This window comes from Mobula birostris, chromosome 13 (genome assembly GCF_030028105.1).
Source record: "Mobula birostris isolate sMobBir1 chromosome 13, sMobBir1.hap1, whole genome shotgun sequence".
Lineage (NCBI taxonomy): Eukaryota > Metazoa > Chordata > Chondrichthyes > Myliobatiformes > Myliobatidae > Mobula > Mobula birostris.
The window spans coordinates 47539329-47559786 of NC_092382.1; the positions used below are offsets into that span (position 1 = coordinate 47539329).

Genomic DNA, 20458 nt, shown 5'->3' on the forward strand with positions numbered 1-20458 from the left:
CTTGCAATTACCTTGCACACCTCCATGAAATCTCCCCTCAATCCTCTAAATTCCAAGGAACCTATTAAATCTTTCCTTATAACTCAGGTCCTCCAGTTCTGGCAACATCCTTATAAATTTTCCCTGTACTCTTTCAATCTTATTTTCATATTTCCTGTAAGTAGGTGACCAGAGCTGCACACAGTACTTCAGATTAGGGTTCAGCGATGTCTTTCACAAGTTCAATATAGCATCCCATCTTCTGTGCTCAATATTTTCTTTTATGAAGGCTAATATGCCAAAAACCTTCTTTATGATCCTATTTACATGTACCGCCATTTCCTTCAGCTGCACACCTCAGTGTCCTACCATGCATTGTGTAAGACCTACCCTGGTGATCCTACCATAGTGTAAACTCTCACACCGGTTTGCATTAAATTCCACTTGCCATTTTTCAGCCTATTTTTATAGTTGGTCCAGATCTCGCTGCAAGCTTTGATGGTCTTCCTCACTCCACTACACCCCCAATATTGGTGTCATCTGCAATTTTGCTGATGCAGTAAACGACATTATCATCCAAATCGTGGAGATAGACGATAAACAATAATGGCCCCAGAACCGGGTCAGTAGTCACAGGCCACCAGTCCAAGATGCAACAATCTACTTCCAGTCTTTGGCATCCCACAAAGCCAATGTCTAATCTAACTTTCTCCCTCATCTTGAATGCCAAGCGACTGAACACGATCAATCTCCAATGTGGAAACTTGTCAAATGCTGTGCTAAAGACCATACAGACAATATCTTCTTACTTGCCTTCACCAACTTTCCCTCTGGTAACATTCTCAGAAATAAACTCTATAAGATGCTTCTACACAACCTCACCGGCATCACGAGGTTGCCCTGAAAGTGCAGAAAATGGACAAAACTGAAAGAAAAATGTCTGTTGAGGAGCTGGATATCTAATTGACAAGAGACAGGGATATGCTGTTTCGCGTCACTGTACATGGTCCTCACAAACAGTGATGGTAATGTCCTAGGTCTGGCCTATCCATCCATGAGTAATATTCGAAAATTAAGTGCATTACACCCTTGAGTGACTCTGTTCACATTGTGATTCATTGGCGCTATATGTAATTAATCAGATAGGCTTTATCCAAAGACCTCTGCTCATGCAAGAGGAGTAATCTATAAATATGTATGTTCATCAATAAATCCATCATCTTTAGCTTTCAAATTTACTGCTGTGGAACTTAAACCTTAAAATCCTTTTCACAGATGTAACTCTTCAGACCTCTTTTCAGTGAAACTGAGGGATTCTTTGCCAGCGCAGTAGACCATCAGGGAATTATGCTGATTTATTACATAATTATAGTTCATTATTCCTGTTATGGGAAATATTTCCATTTCCCTAATGTCAATCATTCTTTGAGATGCATCTTCGAAGCCTCAGGAAATCAGTACATTTTTTTTTTTCTCAGGGCAATGTCCTGGGCCCATCCATCTTCAGTAGCATCCTCGATGACCTTCATTCCACCATAGATGTGACAATCTCAGTCATGAGACAGCAGCATAACAGTCCTAGCGTTCTGTTGTCTTTACATATCAATAATAAGAAAATAACATATAGAAGCATAAATGGGACTTCTGGCCCAACAATTCTGCTGCACATTTAGTCGTGATCTATGAACCCTCTCAACCGTATTCTCCTGCCTTCTCCCTGTAAACCTTGCAGAACTGACTAACCAATAACCTATGAACCTCCACTTTAAGTCTACTCGATGACTTGGTCTCCACAGCAGTCTGCCAATGAATTCTACAGGTTCACTACTCTCCAGCGAAATTAATTCTCCCTCATCAGTTCAATGTAGATGTTACCCTATTCTAATGCTGTGCTTTCTGGTTCTAGACTCCCCCGCTATAGGAAGCATCTAAGTACGCCTTTCAACATTCCATAAGTCTCAATAAGATTCCCCTCTCATCAGCTCCAGCGAGTACAGGTGCAGAGTTACGTACTATTCTTCATACATTAACACTTTCCTTATAGCGATCCTTCTCTTTATTCTACTCTGAACCTTGTTGAATGCCATCACACCTGTTCTAAAATCAGGGACCAAAACTGCTCACAATATGCAAGTGCAGTCTTGCCAATGTCTTGTAAGGTCTCAACATTAGACCCGTGTTCTTGCAGTCTAATCCTTTCGAAATCTTCTCGCATTTGCCTTCCAACTCAACCTGCAAGGTATCCTGCACTTGGTCTCCCAAGATCCTTTGAAACTCTGATTTCTTCTTTTTCTGCCGGATACTAAAATAGTCAACATTTTCATTACTTCTAGAAAATTGCATACCAATCTACTTCCCTATACTATATTCCACCTGACACTGCTTTGTCCATTTTTCCAATCAGTCTATGTCCTTCTGATAACTGTCCTTCCTCAAGGCTTCCTGTTAGACCATGAAATATAGGAGCAGAAGTAGGCCATTCACCCCATCGAGTCTGCTCTGCCATTCTATCATGGCGGATCCAATACTTCCAGTAATCCTAACTCCTCTGCTATTTCCCCATACCCTTTGATGCCCTGGCTAATCAAAAATCTATCTATCTCTGCCTTAAGTACACACAATGACGTTGCCTCCACAGCCGCTTGTGGCAACAAATTCCACAGATTTACCACTGATGCAATTTCTCCGCATCTCCGTTCTAAATGGAAGTCCTTCAATCCTGAAGCCGTGCCCTCCTGTCCTAGATTCCCCTACCATGGGAAATGACTTTGCCATATAAAACCTGTTCAGGACTTATAACATTCAGAATGTTTCTATGAGATTCCCCACACATTCTCCTGAACTCCAGGGAATACAGCCCAAGAGCTGCCAGACGGTCCTCATACGGTAAACCTTCTATTCCTGGAATCATTCTTGTGGATCTTCTCTGAACCCTCCCCAATGTTAGCATACCTAAAATAAGGAGCCCAAAACTGCGCACAAAACTCCAAGTGTGGTCTCATGAGTGCCTCATAGAGCATCAACATCACATCCCTGCTCTTATATTCCATACCTCTAGAAATGAATGCCAACATTACATTCGCCGCCTTCACAACTGACTCAACCTAGAGGTTAACCTTTAGGGTATCTCGCACAAGGGCTCCCAAGTCTCTTTGTGTCTCGGCATTTTGAATTCTCTCCCCATCTAAATAATAGTCTGGCCATTTATTTTTTTCCACCAAAGTGCATAGCCGTGCACTTACCAACACTTATTTTCCCATTCCCCTAAACTATCTAAGTTTCCCTGCAGGCTCTGTTTGCTCAACACTACCCGCTCCTCAAACTACCTTTGTATACTCCGAAAATTTAGCCACAAATCCCTTAATACCGTAGTCCAAATCATTGACATACATTCTAAAAAGTAATGGTCGCAACACCGACCCCTGTGGAACTCCACTGGTAACCGGTAGCCAGCTAGAATAGGATCCCTTTATTCCAACTTTCTGTTTTCTACCGACCAGCCAATGCTCTCCCCATGCTAGGAACTTTCCTGTAATTCCATGGCCTCCTATCTTGCTAAGCAGCCTCATGTGAGGCACCGTGTAAAGGTGTTATCAGGTATCTGTTCCTCAATGTATCTTCATATTGACTTCAAACTTGGCCATAAAGCCATCAGTTCTGTCATCAAAATCATTGACATATAATTGAAAAGAAAATACCCCAATCAAATCATGCAGAACACCACTAGTCGCCAACATCCAACAAGAAAAGGACCTCTTTGTTCCCACTCTTTGCTTCCTGACAGTCAGCCAAAAGTTTCCCTGGAGAAACCATAGTTCCTCTATCCATGCCAGCATCTTTCCTCTCTTACCATGGGCTCTTATCTTGTTAAACCGTCTCATGTGCGGTACCAAGTCAAAAATCGTCTGATAAACCAAGGAATTAGCATGCACTGACTCTCCTTTGTCGATACTGCTTTTTATTTCCTGAAGGAATTCCAACAGATTTGTCAGGCAAGATTTTTCTTAATGGACATTGACTCATTTTATCATGTGCCTCCAAATACCCCAAAACCTCCTCAGTAGTGGACTCCCAACATCTTCCAACCTTCGGTCAAGTTAACAAGCCTATAATTCCCTTTCTTCTGTCTCCCTCCTTTCTTGAAGAGACTGGAGTGAGATTTAAAATCTTCCAGTCCTCCATAACCATTCCAAACTCTAGTGTTTCTTGAACAATCACTACTAGTACTTCCACAATCTCTTAAACTACCTCTTTTGGAAGCAAAGGGGTGTAGTCTATCTTGGTCATGAAATTCATCTATCTTCAGAGCTTTCAGCTTCCCCAGCACCTTCTCCTTAATAATTGCAACTACACTCACTTCTGCCCCAGACATTCTCAAATTTCTGGCACATTTCTCATGTCTTCTGCAGTGAAGGCTGACGTAAAATACTTCCTGTTATCTCACGCTATTCTTTATCCGCCTGCTACTGCCATATCTTCCTGGTTTACTGTGTGCTCTATTGCTTCTCTTTCATTATTTATGTATCTGAAGAACCTTTTGGTAAGCTCCTTTGAATTATTATCTAGCTCCTTTCATATTTCACATTTTGCCTGCTTAAGGCTTTTTAGCTGTCTTCTGTTGGTTTGAAAAAGCATCCCAGTCCTCTAGTTTTCCACCATTTTTGCTATGTTTTATGCCCCCTTCTTGGCTTTTGTGCTGGTTTTCCTGAGTTCTTTGTCAGCCATGTTTGCTCATCCTACCTTTAAAACAATTCTTCATCTTTAGGACTATCTATCCTGCACCCCTGAAATGCTCCCAGAGATTCCAGCTATTCTTGCTCTGCATCATTGCTGCTAGACTCTTTGTCCAATTTGCCAGGTCCCCTCTAATGTCTCTGTAATTCCCTTTATTAGACTGTAATACTTATAGATCTAACTTTACCTTCTTCCTCCCAAACTTCAGGGTGAGCTCTATCATATTGTGATCACTGTCTCCTGAGGTTCCTTTGCCTTAAGCTCCCTAATCAAATCTTCCTCAATGTGCAACACAGAATACGGATCCACCTTTCCCATAGTGGCTTTAACCACAAGATGCTTTAAAAAACAACTCATAGGCAATTGACAAATTCCCCTTCTTGGGATTCAGCACCATCCTTATTTTCGAAAAAAGGCACCTGCATATTGATATCCCTGAAGAATATTTTAACGTCGACCTTTCCGCATGCCTTTTCGATCTCCCATTGTAATTCGTAGCCTACATCCTGGCTAATATCATTTCCATCAGCGTCATTTTACACTTGCAGTTTCTTAACTCTACCCACAAGGCTTTTACATTGTCTAATCTAATGTCACCTCTTTCTAAGGATTTTTTAAATCAACAGAGTCAACCCAACCCCCCTGCCTGTCTTTTTGATACGATATGTATTCCTGTGTATAAGCACCCAAGTATGATCTTCTTTCAGCCATGACTTCGTGATGACTGCTCTCCATTTGTTTTCAGTTTCTTGTTTATTCATTCACCGTATTTATTTAGAATTTGCTTCAGTTACTGCTTCTCTGTTGTAATGACTGAACCCAGGGAGGATGAGGCAGTGGACATGTGACTGCATATGTTTTGAAGCTACCAGGACCATGAACAGATATTTTACTCCACATTCTGCATGTCTTTCTCTCTGCTCCACAATATATTCATTACTTCCTTTTTGTAGAAAGTCACTGAACTGACAGAGAATGGAAACCGGACAGAGAGTTCCACACTCTTCCTCAGCTTGGTGATGGGGAAAGGCTCCCGGGTCCGGAGGGCGATGTGGGAATCCTTTATGACATGGAGGACTGAGTTACCAAAGTTGGACAAAGTACTGAAGGAAATACAGGAGCTCGGTATGTTAAAGCCACACACTGAATGCAAAGGCATATTTAAATAAACAGTTTTAGTTATATTAGTTCTGTTTTCATGAGAGCTTTTTGATTTAAACAGGCCCTGATCTGCAGGAATACTTGTACATCGCCCGAGGGTTATCTGAGTTACCCACTCAACTGATAGGTGAGTGATAAAATGCACCGTTCAAACCACATCTCAAATGTTAGACTGTGACTTGGCAGAAACTGGGAATCAAAATTCACCATAAATCTTTCGCTGATCTCTGGATTCAGGTTACAATTCAGAGAATCTCTCGTTGCAGCCTGAATATTCTACAACGTTTTTTTATTAATCCAGCTGTTGGTTCGCTGGCGCCTTCACTTCAGGTCCTAATGTTATGGGAATCTCCACACACCCCAGGCAGTCTCCTGATACACTGCATCTTCCAGCCCAGGTGACTTTTCTTTCTTCCGACCAATTACAATTGCCTCAGTCAGTGCATTCCGGGCACCCACCACTCTGCGAGGGGGAAAAAAAAACAAAAAAAAAAAACAGCGTACATGTTTTGTAAATGCTATCGCAACTTAATCAAATGCCCTCTGGTAATAGGCACTTCAATCATGGGTAAAAAACAAACTGTAGGCTGTCTACTCAAACTGTGTCTCTCTCAATCATACATCATGTCATGTCAGAACTTCAGAGTAAACAAATCAAGTTAATCAAAACTCTCCTTGTTGCACATGTTCTCCAATCCAGGCAACATCCCGGTGAAGCCATTCTGAAAGAATGCTGTCAGAGTATGAACGATTTTAAAGAACAACTGATAATAGACGTAATTTTATATGTAGCCAGGAGCAAAAGCAGAAATCGTTCGTGTTATATTGACTATCAACAAAGAAACATTTTATTCTGTCCCTCATTCATGGTTAATAGAAGTTTCTAATATACAAGAAGCACTCAATACTTGTGAAATTTCTACAACACCTGATGGAGCATTGGCGTACATAATCACCGTATTAACAACCATGTTTATCAATACAAACTTGGGCATTTTCCAGAGCGATTTGCTAAGCCCACTATTGCTCTCTATAGCTTTAAACCTGCTCTCTAATTTACTGAATGGGACAGAAATCATGTCTCAAATCAGGAAAAAAAACAAACAAATTCTATCTTTATTCTCCTAAACATGGATGATTCGAAATTATTCGCTGTTGCATTAGTAAAGCTAAAATAATTTATATATAGTATTGGTTGCATATGTATTTGTCCACTTCAAGTTAAAATTTAGTCAATGCGTTTAGTCTGTGCGGATCAGCTTTGCACATCTGGACAGTGTAATACCTCCCCTTTCTTTTTACAAAACTGCCCGAGCTCTGTCAGATTGCATGGGGATCATGAGTGAGCAGTTCTTTTCAAGTCACAGTTCTCCTACATCAGGTTTTCCTCCAATATTTCCCTGTATTTTGCCTTCTACCTTCACAAGCTTTCCAGAGCTTGCTGCAGTGAAGCAATCCCACAGCTTGATGCAGCCACCAACATGCTTCACGGTAAGTATGGTGTGTTTTTGAAGGAGTGTGACGTTTTGCTTACGCCAAATCTACTAGCATTTGGTCTAATAGCCAGGAAGCTCAATTTTGGTTTCATCAGACCTTAGCACCTTCTTCCAGCTGACTTCAGAGTATCCGACATGCCTTCTAGCAAACTGTATCTGAGATTTCATGTGAGTTTTTTTTTTTCAACAGTGTCTTTCTCTTTACCAATCACCCATAAAGCTGCGACTCGTGAAGCACCCAGGCAACAGTTGCTGCATGCACAGTCTCTCCCATCTCAGCCACTGAAGCTTGTAACTCCTCCAGAGTTGTCATATGTTTCTTGGTGGCATCACTCACTAGTCTCCTTTTTGCACAGGTACTCAGTTTTGGAGGACTTCCTTCTCTAGGTAGATTTTAGAGTTCCGCCATGTTATTTCCACTTCTTGATGAGTGACTTAACTGTACTCCGTGGGATACGCAGTGACTTGGGAATGTTCCTGCATCCATCTCCTGACTAGTGATTATCAAAAACCTTTTTGCAGTGTTACTTGGAGTGTTCTCCTGTCTTCATGTTATAGTTTTTGCCACGATACAAACTGACCTGAAGTCGGACATTGCAGATACAGGTGTATTTTACTAAATCAATTGAAACGACTGTGTGGGTGCACACATACAAGTAGCAAATGTCATTCAAAAAAATCTCGCTTTAGTATACAAACTGAAAAAAACTATGAAAACAATCCTGATTCACTTGTACAGTCTTGCTGTCATGCTGTGATTGATCCATTATAACTGTCCGGATATAATTTTCCGGATAAACAAGTAAAAACAGCTTATTTAATAGATAGAGATTCCAAATAGACATAACTTACAGAAATCATTTAATGAAAAACCCCAGATATATGCTGAATTAAATGAGGAAATTGAAAGTCTGTGGGACATGAACAAGGTATGCATTGTCCCACAGTAATATTGACAACTGGTATCATCCCAAAAGTACTACACAATAGTATTAAACAATTAGGTCCACATATGTAAATCTACGGAAAGCCACAATAGTATACACAACGACAGTAGTCTAAAATTTCCTACAATTCAGAACTGAATGTGCCGGACTATGTCCGTAGCTCACGATTTACTGGTTTGAGCTGGAAAAAAAAATAAAAATATTAACTTACTTATAAAGCACTTTTCATCCAGACGACGTCATTTAAATTGCATGGAGTAAAGTGCAAACTAGCAAATAAAAGACAAAATGTTGTCAGTCATAACCAAGTTTCAATGAAACGTTTTGTGCTGGCGTTTAAAAGTGACAACCGGTGTCTCCATCCCTTAACAGTAGCTGCAAAAGTCTTTGTCACCCTATTCATATACAGTGGCATGCAAAAGTTTGGGCACCCTGGAACAAAATTTCTGTTACTGTGAATAGCGAAGCGAGTAAAGATGACCTGATTTCCAAAAGACATAAAGTGAAAAACGACACATTTCTTTAATATTTTAAACAAGATTACTTTTTTTTTTTTAAATTTCCATCTTTTACAGTTTTAAAATAACAAAAAAGGAAAACGGCGCGAAGCAAAATTTTGGGCACTCTTCATGGCCAGTACTTAGCAACGCCCTCTTTGGCAAGTATCACAGCTTGTAATCGCTTTCTGTAGTCAGCTAAGAGTCTTCCAATTCTTGTTTGGGGGATTTTCGCCCATTCTTCCTTGCAAAAGTCTTCTGGTTCTGTAAGATTCTTGGGCCATTTTGCATGCACTGCTCTTTTGAGGTCTGTCCACAGATGTTCGATGATGTTTGGGTCAGGGGACTGTGAGAGCCATGGCAAAACCTTCAGCTCGCGCCTCTTGAGGTAGTCCATTGTGGATCTTGAGGTGTGTTTAGGATCATTATCCTGTTGTAGAAGCCATCCTCTTTTCATCTTCAGCTTTTTTTTTTCCATGTAGGGACCAATGACGTGAGTAGGAAGCGTGAGGAGGTCCTGAAAGGAGCATTTAGGGAGTTAGGCGCCAAGTTAAAGGACAGGACCTACAGGATAGCAATCTCAGGATTGCTACCAATGCCATGTGCAGGCGGGTTTAGAAATAGTAAGATAGCGTAGATCAACACGTGGCTGAAGACATGGTGCAGGAGGGAGGTCTTCAGATTTATAGATAATTGGGCTGTTTTCCAGTGAAGTGGGGACCTGTTCTAGCGGGATGGTCTGAACTAGAGGGAAACAAATATTCTTGCAGGTAGGTTTACTAGAGAGGCTCCAGTGGATTTAAACTAGATACAATGGGGGAGGGGAACCAGAGTGTAGGAACAGATGTATGGAAGAAGGAAGAAAAAGAAGATAGTAAGGCTGCTTGCACCGTTATTGATAAACAGACAATAGAGGTGAAAAATTTCTTAAATGCATTTATCTTAATGCTAGGAGTATTGTAAGAAAGGTGGATGAACTTAGAGCATGGATTGACACCTGGAAGTATGATGTAGGTATTAGTGAAATATGGTTGCAGGAGGAGTGTGATTGGCAGATAAATATTCCTGTGATAGAATCGGAGTGACAAGAGGGGGAGGTATTGCATTGCTTGTCAGAGAAAATATTACAGCGGTGCTCTGGCAGGATAGATTAGAGGGCTCGTCCAGGGAGGCTATTTGGGTGGAATTGAGGAATGGGAAAGGTGTAGTAACACTTAGAGGGGTGTATTATAGACCACCTAATAGGGAGCGAGAATTGCAGGAGAAAATCTGTAAGGAGATAGCAGATATTTGTAGTAAGCACAAGGTTGTGATTGTGGGAGATTTTAGTTTTCCACACATAGACTGGGAAGCCCATGCTGTAAAAGGTCTGGATGGTTTGTAGCTTTTTAAATGTGTGCAGGATAGTTGTTTGCAGCAATACATAGAAGTAGCAACTGGAGAGGGAGCAGTGTTGGATCTCCTGTTAGGGAATGAGATGGGTCAGGTGACGGAGATATGTGTTGGGGAGCACTTCGGGTCCAGTGATCACAATGCCATTACTTTCAATACAATTATAGAGAAGGATAGGTCTGGACCCAGGTTTGAGATTTTTGATTAGAAAAAGGCTAACTTTGAGGAGATGCGAAAGGATTTAGAAGGAGTTTAGTGGGACAATTTGTTTTATGGGAATCGATGTAATAGAGATATGGAGGTGATTTAAAGGTGAAATTTTGAGGGTACAGAATCTTTATGTTCCTGTTAGGTAGAAAGGACAGGCTAAAAGTTTGAGAGAGCCATGGTTTTCAAGGATTATTGGAAACTTGGTTCGGAAAAAGAGAGATATCGACAATAAATATAGGCAATATAGGTACTTGAAGAATATAAAGAAAGTAAAAAGAATCTTAAGAAAGAAATTAGGAAATCTAAAAGAAGATACGAGGTTGCTTTGGCAGGTAAGGTGAAAATAAATCCAAAGGGTTTCTACAGTTATATAAATAGGCAAAGGATAGTGAGGGATAAAATTTATCCCTTAGAGAACCAGAGTGGACAGCGCTGTGTGGAGCCAAAGGAGATGGGGGAGAATTTGAACAATTTCTTTTCTTCGGTATTCACTAAGGAGAAGGATATTGAATTGTGTAACGTAAGGGAAACAAGTAGGGAAGTTATGGAAACTATGATGATTAAAGAAGAGGAAGTACTGGTACTTTTAAGGAATATGAAAGTGGATAAGTCTCCAGTTCCTGACAGGATATTCCCGAGGACCTTGAGGGAAGTTAGTGAAGAAATTGCAAGGGCTCTGACAGTAACATTTCAAATGTCATTAGAAACGGGGATGGTGCCGGAGGATTGGCGTATTGCTCATGTAGTTCCATTGTTTAAAAATAGTTCTAAGAGTAAACCTAGCAATTATCAGCCTGTAAGTTTGACGTCAGTGGTGGTAAGTTAATGGAAAGTATTCTTAGAGATGGTATATATAATTATCTGGATAGACAGGGTCTGATTTGTGCGTGGAAGGTCATGTTTGACAAATCTTACTGATTTTCTGAAGAGGTTACTGGGAAAGTTGACGAGGGTAAAGCAGTGGATGTTGTCTTTCTGGACTTCAGTAAGGCCTTTGACAAGGCTCCACACGGAAGGTTAGTTAGGAAGGTTGAATCGTTAGGTATTAATATTGAAGTAGCAAAATGGATTCAACAGTGGCTGGATGGGAGATTCCAGAGAGTAGTGGTGGATAAATGTCAGGTTGGAACCGGTGTCTAGTGGTGTGCCTCAGGGATCTGTACTGGGTCCCATGTTGTTTGTCATATCCATTAATGATGTGTATGATGTGGTGGTAAATTGGATTAGTAAGTATGCAGATGATACGAAGATAGGCGTTGTGGATAATGAAGCAGGTTTTCAAATCTTGCAGAGATATTTCGGCCGGTTAGAAGAGTGGGCTGAAAAATTTCAGATGGAGATTAATGCTGATAAGTGTGAGGTGCTACAATTTGGTAGAACTAATCAAAAGAAGACATGCATGGTAAATGGTAGGGCATTGAAGAATGCAGTAGAACAGAGTGGTTTAGGAATAATGGTGCATAGTTCCCTGAAGGTGGAATCTCACGTGGATAGGGTGGTGAAAAAAGCTTTTGGTAAATTGGCCTTTACGTATCAGAGCATTGAGTATAGGAGTTGGGATGTAACGTCAAAATTGTACAAGGCATTGGTAAGGCCAAAATTGGAGTATTGTGTACAGTTTTGGTCAGCGAATTATAGGAAAGATGTCAATACAATAGAGAGCAAGATTTACTAGAATGTTACCTGTGTTTCAGCCCCTGAGTTACAGGGAAAGGTTGAACAAGTTAGGTCTTTATTCCTTGTAGCGTAGAAGGTTGAGGAGGGGCTTTATAGAGGTATTTAAATTTATGACGGAGATAGATAGAGTTGACGTGGATAGGCTTTTTCCATTAAGTGTAGGGGAGATTCAAACAAGGGGACATGAGTTGAGAGTTAGGGGGCAAAAGCTTAGGGGTGAACGAGGGGGAACCTCTTTACTCAGAGTGGTGGCTGTATGGAACTAGCTTCCAGTGGAAGCGGTAGAGGCAGGTTCGATATTGTCATTTCAAGAAAAATTGGATAGGTATATGGACAGGAAAGGAATGGAGGGTTATGAGCTGAGTGCAGGTCGGTGAGACTAGGTGAGAGTAAGCGTTCGGCACGGACTAGAAGGGACGAGATGGCCTGTTTCCGTGCTGTAATTGTTATACGGTTATATATGATCGATTCTCCCCGATGCTTGACAGTTGGAGAGGTGTTCTTTTCATGAAATTCTGCACCCTTTTTTTCCTCCAAACATACCTTTCTCTTTGCGGCCAAAAAGTTCTATTTTAACTTCATCAGTCCACATGACTTGTTTCGAAAATGCATATTTTTTTTAGGTCTTTCTGTGCTAACCTCTGACGCTGAATTTTGTGGTGCGGATGCAGGTAAGGTTTTCTTCTGATGACTCTTCCATGAAGGTCATACTTGTGCAGGTGTCGCTGCATAGTAGAACTTTGCTAAATCTTCCTGAAGGTCTTTTGCAGTCAAATGGTCGTTTTGATTTGCCTTTCATAGCAATCCTACGTGCAGTTCTCTCGGAAAGTTTTCTTGGTCTTCCAGACCTCAACCTGACCTCCAAAGTTCCTTTTATCTGCCATTTCCTAATTACATTACGAACGGAGGATACGACAACCTGAAAACGCTTTGCTATTTTGCTATAGCCTTCTCCAGGTTTCTGGGCGTCACTTATTTAAATTTTCAGTGTGTTAGGCAGCTGCTTAGAGCCCATGGCTGCTGATTGTTGGGACAAGGTTTGAGGAGTCAGGGTATTCATAAAGCTTTGAAATTTGCATCACCTGCATTTTGCATCGTGCTCCTTTCCTTTTTTCACTCTAAAATTGTACACTAATCTTGCTTAAAATGTCGAAAGTAATGTTTCATCTATAACTTTATGACTTTTAGAGATCGATTCATCTTCTACTCACTTAACTATTCACAATAACAGAAATTTTGACCAGGGGTTCCCAGTGTACAAATGTGCCTCAGAATTTTATATTTTAGGTGTTGAATTCTATATTTTAGCAGCATAGTTTTAAAACAACCTGGCGCAGCTCCTTTGCCCTTGTAACTTATTGTTTGCCTGCACTGCAATTTTTGACAACTGCAACACTGCTTCCATGTGATAATAATAGACCAATTTACCGACTTATTTTATGGCACCCCTTGGTTCCTTAAAATTGTTACAACCGTGGGTGGTAGTGGGGATAAGCTTCCATAACCTGTTATTGCTCCCAGTGGCATGCGACTCAAATAGCCTCCCAAAACCAAGTCCAGATCCTGGCCTTCATGTGTGGAAAAGCGACTAAGCCCGGCAGAAATGGTTGACTGGCGCTTTTGAACCTGTTGCTTTGGGCAGATGGGGCTTGTCAGCCATTGTTGGCAGATTGTCCAGGAGAGAGAACACTCTGATCTCAAAACTCCACTGCCCTGCAACTCTGCACCTCATGCGGAAGACTTTGGGAGTAAACCCGCAGGGCAACACCTGAAGCTGGAGATGGAGCACCTGAGGCAGACGTAGGTTGTGTTCGATGCAGACTGGCAACACTTCTGGTGCCAAGCTGTATCAGGCTCTGCTCTTCCTTTGGGTTCATCAGGTGCATGGAGAGAGGGAGCTTCCTACATGGTTAAGAGCTTGCACTCCATAGCGTAGTGTCCTGGCTTGCGTATCTAGTCAGCTGGGGCGCAACGCCCATGGTCAACCCAGACAGACGGAAGCCACATAAGACAACATCTCACATCCCAGTGCCAGACTCATCAGTAGCAGTTGCCAAGACTTCACCACCCTCTCTCAGAAGCATGGTGCACATCACTGAGACACTTGTGGTCTCTCCCATTCAAGGAGATTCCTTTCCACCTTTCTGCACCTCCACCTTCACTGAAACTGAAAATTGCCCATTTTTTTCTTGTCATTCTGGTGGGATGTTGCTCTGAAACTTCTCAGTGATTCTTTGTACAGATGCTGCCGAACTTGAGTATTTCCTACATATTCTGCTCCTGTTTTGATGCAAAAGCAGTGGACACCTGTGACTCCCCAGCGTGCAGCTTTGCCAAAATGCACAGTGCCCTGCTCTCCATATTTCCACACCAGATCAACATTAACTCTGTCTGTTAATGAAGCAAACAACGCTTTAAATGTAGTGAAATGTCGTTCCACGGAACTGAAGTCAGGATTGCAACAGGACACCGGGGAATGTTCACCTTCACAAATAGTACCAGAAAATGTGAAATTCTGGGAACTCCATCACTGACAATTCCGGTATCTGTGAACAGAACTTTACTTCGTGCCCCGATATCCATGGAATCATTGAATTCCTGTAATCTCAAACACTGAATCTTGAAATGCAATTATAAAGCTCTTTGTTAGGTGAGCCATTTAACATTTTGACTATGTCTCTGTTCCCATGGAAGATGTTCAACAGAAACACAAGGAGACTCTGCGGGCACAAACTGAAGCACTGAGAGTGAACACCATCCTGATGAGGGAGAAGGTGAAGGTTTTCCAGCTGGTTGATCGATACGCTGAGCTCACGGTCATTTCCACTGTTCGAGAGCGGAGACTGGTAGAACATGAACTGCTGGCGAGAGGCAGAGTCCATGAGGAGTGGAGACAGAAACATCTCCGCCAAGAGCTGGAAAAAATCCAGACTGACCAGTTATTCCAGAGCAGCTTTTCCCGGAATAAATGCAAATCTGGAAGTTCGGCAACAGTGGCTGGAGTCCCAGGGATCGGGAAAACAACAATGGTACAAAAGATTGTTTATGACTGGGCCACAGGGACAATATACCAACAATTCCAGTTTGTCTTCAGTTTCAAATTCCGGGAGTTAAACTCCATTAACACTAGAATAAATCTGAGGGAACTGATTCTGGATCAGTATCCTTATTTCGGGAATATCCTGAGAGAGGTCTGGAAGAACCCAGAGGGATTGCTGTTTATATTCGATGGTTTGGATGAATTCAAACACAAAATTGATTTTGCTGACAGTCGGAGAGATACAGAACCCAAGCACCAGTGCCCAGACCCCGAGTGGTGGTGTGAAGTATCGGATATTGTGTACAGTTTAATACAGCACAAACTGCTCCCAGGGTGTTCAGTGCTGGTGACCTCCCGCCCCACTGCGTTACATTTATTGGAAAAGGCAGAAATCAGTGTCTGGGCTGAAATCCTGGGATTTGTTGGTGAGGAACGGAAGGAATATTTCATCAAGTATTTTGAAGAACAGACAGTGGCGGCAGCTGTTTTTAAACACGTGGAGGAGAACGAGATCCTGTACACCATGAGCTACAACCCCTCCTACTGCTGGATCCTCGCTCTGGCACTGGGCCCTTTCTTCACACAAAGAGACAGGGACCCACAGCGAGTTCCCAAGACCATCACCCAGCTGTATTCCTACTATATTTACAACATCCTGAAAAACCACGGCCGTGAGATTGAGAACCCCCGTGACGTGTTTCTCAGCGTTGGTCAGATGGCCTTCAGTGGAGTGTCCAAGAATAAGATAGTATTTACAGATGCAGATTTGATCAACTATGATCTGCAGCCTTCCCAGTTCCTGTCCGGGTTCTTGATGGAGCTTTTGGAGAGAGAGGATTCTGCCCGGTGTGTGGTGTACACATTCCCACACCTCACCATCCAAGAGTTTGTAGCTGCAGTCGCAAAATTCCTGACTCTACGTCCCAGGAAAATCCTGAAATTCCTCACTGAAGCCCACAGCACGACAGATGGGCGATTTGAGGTATTTCTCCGTTTTATTGCTGGTCTCTCCTCGCCCGTGACAGCTCGGGGCCTGGAGGAGTTTCTGGGTTCATTTCCTCATGAAACAACCTGCCGTGTGATTGACTGGGTGAGGGAGGAGGTTAAACGCCAAAGTGGAAACACATGGAGTGAAACTGGTAAAAGGAGCCTCTTGAACGCATTGCACTACCTGTTTGAGTCTCAGAATCGTGGACTGGTTCAGGCTGCAATGAGATCTGTGGAAACACTTTCATTCCGTGGAATGACACTGACTCCGATTGACTGTGCTGTCCTGTCTCATGTCATCGGACTCTGTGATACAATAAAACACCTCGACCTTTGGAACTGCCACATTCAGTGTGAAGGAATCCAGCGGCTGGGACCCGGGCTGTACAAGTGCCAGGAGCTGAGGTAACTTGATTTATTTCTGACTCTGAACTGTGAAACTGTTCCATTGTGTTGTTTCAACGTAAAGGGTTTGGATAAAAACAGATCAGATTTAAAGAATAGTGACAAATGTCAGGGGTTCGGACAGTAATTCCCCAAGGACTTGGGGAGGTTTCTGTTTTTCCTTGCGAGGGGATATTGGAGTCTTCATCAGATCAGTGAACAACGGCCATTGGTTTAATGGTAGTAAATCACAGGAATGGCCGTGTTTCTCGCTGCCTGTGACACGTCCATTGACAATGTTCCTTCTCACAGTTACTGACACCCAGACCAACACTGACTGCAGCAGGTGTGACGGATCTGAGCAACCTCTTCCCGAAGAAGTACAAGAGAGGGTCAGAGGAATGTCCCAGTGAGAGAGAGAGAAATACCTCTCAGATTATCCTCCCCAACCCCTCTCCCCGCGTGTGACTATCACGATCACTGCAACAGTGTGACTTTGTTCACTGCCAGATACCCAGCACTCATGTGGGCATCACCTCTTCCAATTGTGGGGTTCAATTCTGACCATCCCTTCCCGTGCGTTCTACGTCTGCATCACATCCTATTGTGGAATCTCGCTTCCCCATCTGCCTTCCACCTATGGGATCTCTCTTTTTCATCCGCCTATGGGATCTCTCTTCCCCATTCCCTTTCCTCCTGAGGGATCTCTCTTCCCCGTTCCCCTTCCTCCTGTGGGATCTCTTTTCTCCATTCCTCTTCTCCCATGGAATCTCTCTTCTCCACCCCCCTCGCCCTGTGGGGATATCTCTTTCCCATCTTCCTTCCTTCTGTGGCATCTTTCTTCTCTGTTCCCCTCCCTCTAGTGGTGTCTCTATACCACATCTCCCTTTCTCCTGTGGGATTACTCTGCCTCAGAGCTTCATACCCATTTCCCAGAGAGGAACAAAAGACCGTCAGCAGACTGTCAAAACTTTACACCCTGTTCCCGGTGAGGGACAGGAGCCTATCACCGGACTGTCCCAGCTGTACAACGCCTTCCTGGTGAGGGACAAGAGAACTTCACCAGACTGTTTCAGTGAGAAGGAGAGAGTTACCTCTAAGATTATCTTCCCGCTGGCCTTCCACGTGTGTGACCATCAACATCAGTCCACCTGTGTGACTGTGTGCAATACCCCGCCCCCAATTGGTCATGTTCTCTACCGATTATGGGCCCTAATTCCGACATTCCACTCACCAGCGATCTACCTCAGAATCAGATCCTCCTGTCGGATCTCTCTTCCCCATTCCCCTTGTTAATGTGGGATTTCTCTTCCCCGTTCCCCTTCCTCCTGAGATATCTCTCTTCCCCGTTCCCCTTCCTCTTGAGGGATCTCTCTTCCACATCTTTCTTCTTGATGGATCTCTCTTCCAAGCGCCCTTCCTTCTGTAGGATCTCTCTTTCCCATCCCCCTTTCTCCTGTGAGATCTCTCTTCCCCGTTCCCCTTCCTCCTGAGGGATCTCTCTTCCCCGTTCCCCTTCCTCCTGAGGGATCTCTCTTCCCCGTTCCCCTTCCTCCTGAGGGATCTCTCTTCCCCGTTCCCCTTCCTCCTGAGGGATCTCTCTTCCCCGTTCCCCTTCCTCCTGAGGGATCTCTCTTCCCCGTTCCCCTTCCTCCTGAGGGATCTCTCTTCCCCCGTTCCCCTTCCTCCTGAGGGTCGTCACTACCCCATCCGCCTTCCTCCTGAGGCGTCTCTCTTCTCCATTCACCTTCTTCCCTGGGGATCGCTCATCCCCTCCCCCTTCCCCCTGTCGGGTCTCTCATCCCCTCCCCCTTCCCCTGTCGGGTCTCTCATCCCCACCCCCTTCCTCCTGTCGGGTCTCTCATCCCCACCCCCTTCCTCCTGTGGGATTTCTCATCCCCACCCCTTCCCCCTGTCGGGTCTCTCATCCCCTCCCCCTTCCCCCTGTCGGGTCTCTCATCCCCACCCCCTTCCTCCTGTGGGGTCTCTCATCCCCACCCCCTTCCTCCTGTGGGATCTCTCATCCCCACCCCCTTCCTCCTGTGGGATCTCTCATCCCCACCCCCTTCCCCCTGTCGGGTCTCTCATCCCCACCCCCTTCCCCCTGTCGGGTCTCTCATCCCCACCCCCTTCCCCCTGTCGGGTCTCTCATCCCCACCCCCTTCCCCCTGTCGGGTCTCTCATCCCCACCCCCTTCCCCCTGTCGGGTCTCTCATCCCCACCCCCTTCCCCCTGTCGGGTCTCTCATCCCCACCCCCTTCCTCCTGTGGGATCTCTCATCCCCACCCCCTTCCTCCTGTGGATTTCACTTTCCCATCCGCTTTCTTCTTGTGGGATATTTCTTCTCTATTCTCCTTCCTCCTGTGGGATCCCTCTTCCTCACCCCCTTCCACCTGCAAGTTCTGTCTTCCTATCCCTTCTCCTCAGTTGGGGTCTCTTCCACCATCTCCCATCGACACATTCCCATTCACAGATCTTCCTCACTGTGGGATTTTCTCCCACCATTTTAACACTGCTCCTTCCCACTCCCTCAGATCGGGAACACTTTTCTCACCATCAGGGAATGAGACAGAATATGTGGAGTTTACAGGGTCACACCGACAGACTACATTACTGACATTCGGTGAATACCCTGGAGCTAGTCAGTGAGGGACGTTGACAGTGATGGGAACTCCGATCAGTGATTTACTGAAGGGTTTAATGTTTCCTGAAATATCCGAGTGAGAGAAATTCCCTCAGACCCACAGTTTGAATCATTTTTTTCATCAATTTGTCTGTTTTGTGTTTAGCCTTGGGATGAATGAGCTGGGAGATTCAGGAGTGAAACTGGTGTCTGCGGCTCTGAGGAACCCGGAGTGTAAAATACAGAAACTGTGGTAAGTACCAGATTGTGGGAGATTGTGTTTACTTCCACCAGATGTCTGACACTGAATATTAATGTGATTAGTAATTGTGTTACTGATAAATACTGGGGATTTGTACCGTCTCCTGTCTCTCTCTGTCCTTCACCCTCACTCTCTCTCATCTCCAGGCTGAGGGATGTCGGTCTCACAGATTCTGGTGCCGAGGATCTTGTCTTCGCTCTCAGTACAAAACCATCATTGAGGGAGCTGAACCTGATATCAAACTCGCTCACAGACCGATCTGTCCCCGCTCTCCGCCGCCTCATACTGACAAACCCGAATATGAAGTGGATCGAGTGAGTGTTTCTCATAATGTTCAATGTGATAAAATATCAGCGGATCTGCGGGTTTTCTGGTGATATTTGTCTGTGAGTGTTGTTGAAACATTAACTCCGGTCCCCTGTTACCGACACCGTTGTGTAATTTGTTCATTTCATCTTTATTCTTCCATCTTTTTCAGGCTGTACGGGAATCAGTTCAGTCGGACTGGGAAGAAGGAATTGAGATCTCTGCAGGAACCCAGACTCGGACTGAGAGTGGATCTGTGAATATTTGAATATGTGAATTATCCCTGCCTGTGGGACAGGGAGATTTTGGCCGATTCCCTGCACTCCCCATTAACTCCTGCCCTCCCCTTTAATTCCCACCCTTACCTTTAATGGCCGCGCGCCAGGAATAACTTCCAACCGTTCTAACGGAACTGGCTCCAGTCTCGCGCTCTGCGACAGCAGAAGAGTTCCTGCATGACGTATTTCCGCCTTTTTTGTGGCGCCTCCTTCGCCGTATGTGCGGGTTTGACACTCCCCCACGTGAGACCCAGGGGAATTACAGAGACAGGAAGAGCCCGGCGGCCGGAGCTCAGTCTGGGACTCCAGTTTCCCGGGGTGGGATCATCCTGGGAGAGAATCCTTTTTTTCACTTTGCTGAGGACGGTGAATTGGGAAGTCTGGCTGATATAATAATGTTAAATTGACAAATATCCCGGCAGTGACCCTGGATCTGCAGCGATCTTCACGGCCCTGGTGTGATTTTATAATCATCGATTCCCCGA

At 44.0% G+C, this 20458-nt stretch overlaps 1 protein-coding gene across 1 annotated transcript in view; it reads left to right on the forward strand.

Annotated features, from left to right (window-relative positions):
- The window catches only part of LOC140207925 (NACHT, LRR and PYD domains-containing protein 3-like), a 65555-nt gene extending 45600 nt beyond the window's left edge, over positions 1-19955 (forward strand). Inside the window, exons 9-14 of the mRNA XM_072276463.1 lie at positions 5667-5838; positions 5936-6001; positions 14788-16525; positions 19294-19380; positions 19536-19703; positions 19868-19955. Coding sequence (XP_072132564.1) covers positions 5667-5838; positions 5936-6001; positions 14788-16525; positions 19294-19380; positions 19536-19703; positions 19868-19955 — 2319 coding nt within the window. The remainder of the gene's footprint in view (positions 1-5666; positions 5839-5935; positions 6002-14787; positions 16526-19293; positions 19381-19535; positions 19704-19867) is intronic.
- Positions 19956-20458: the final 503 nt, after the last annotated feature.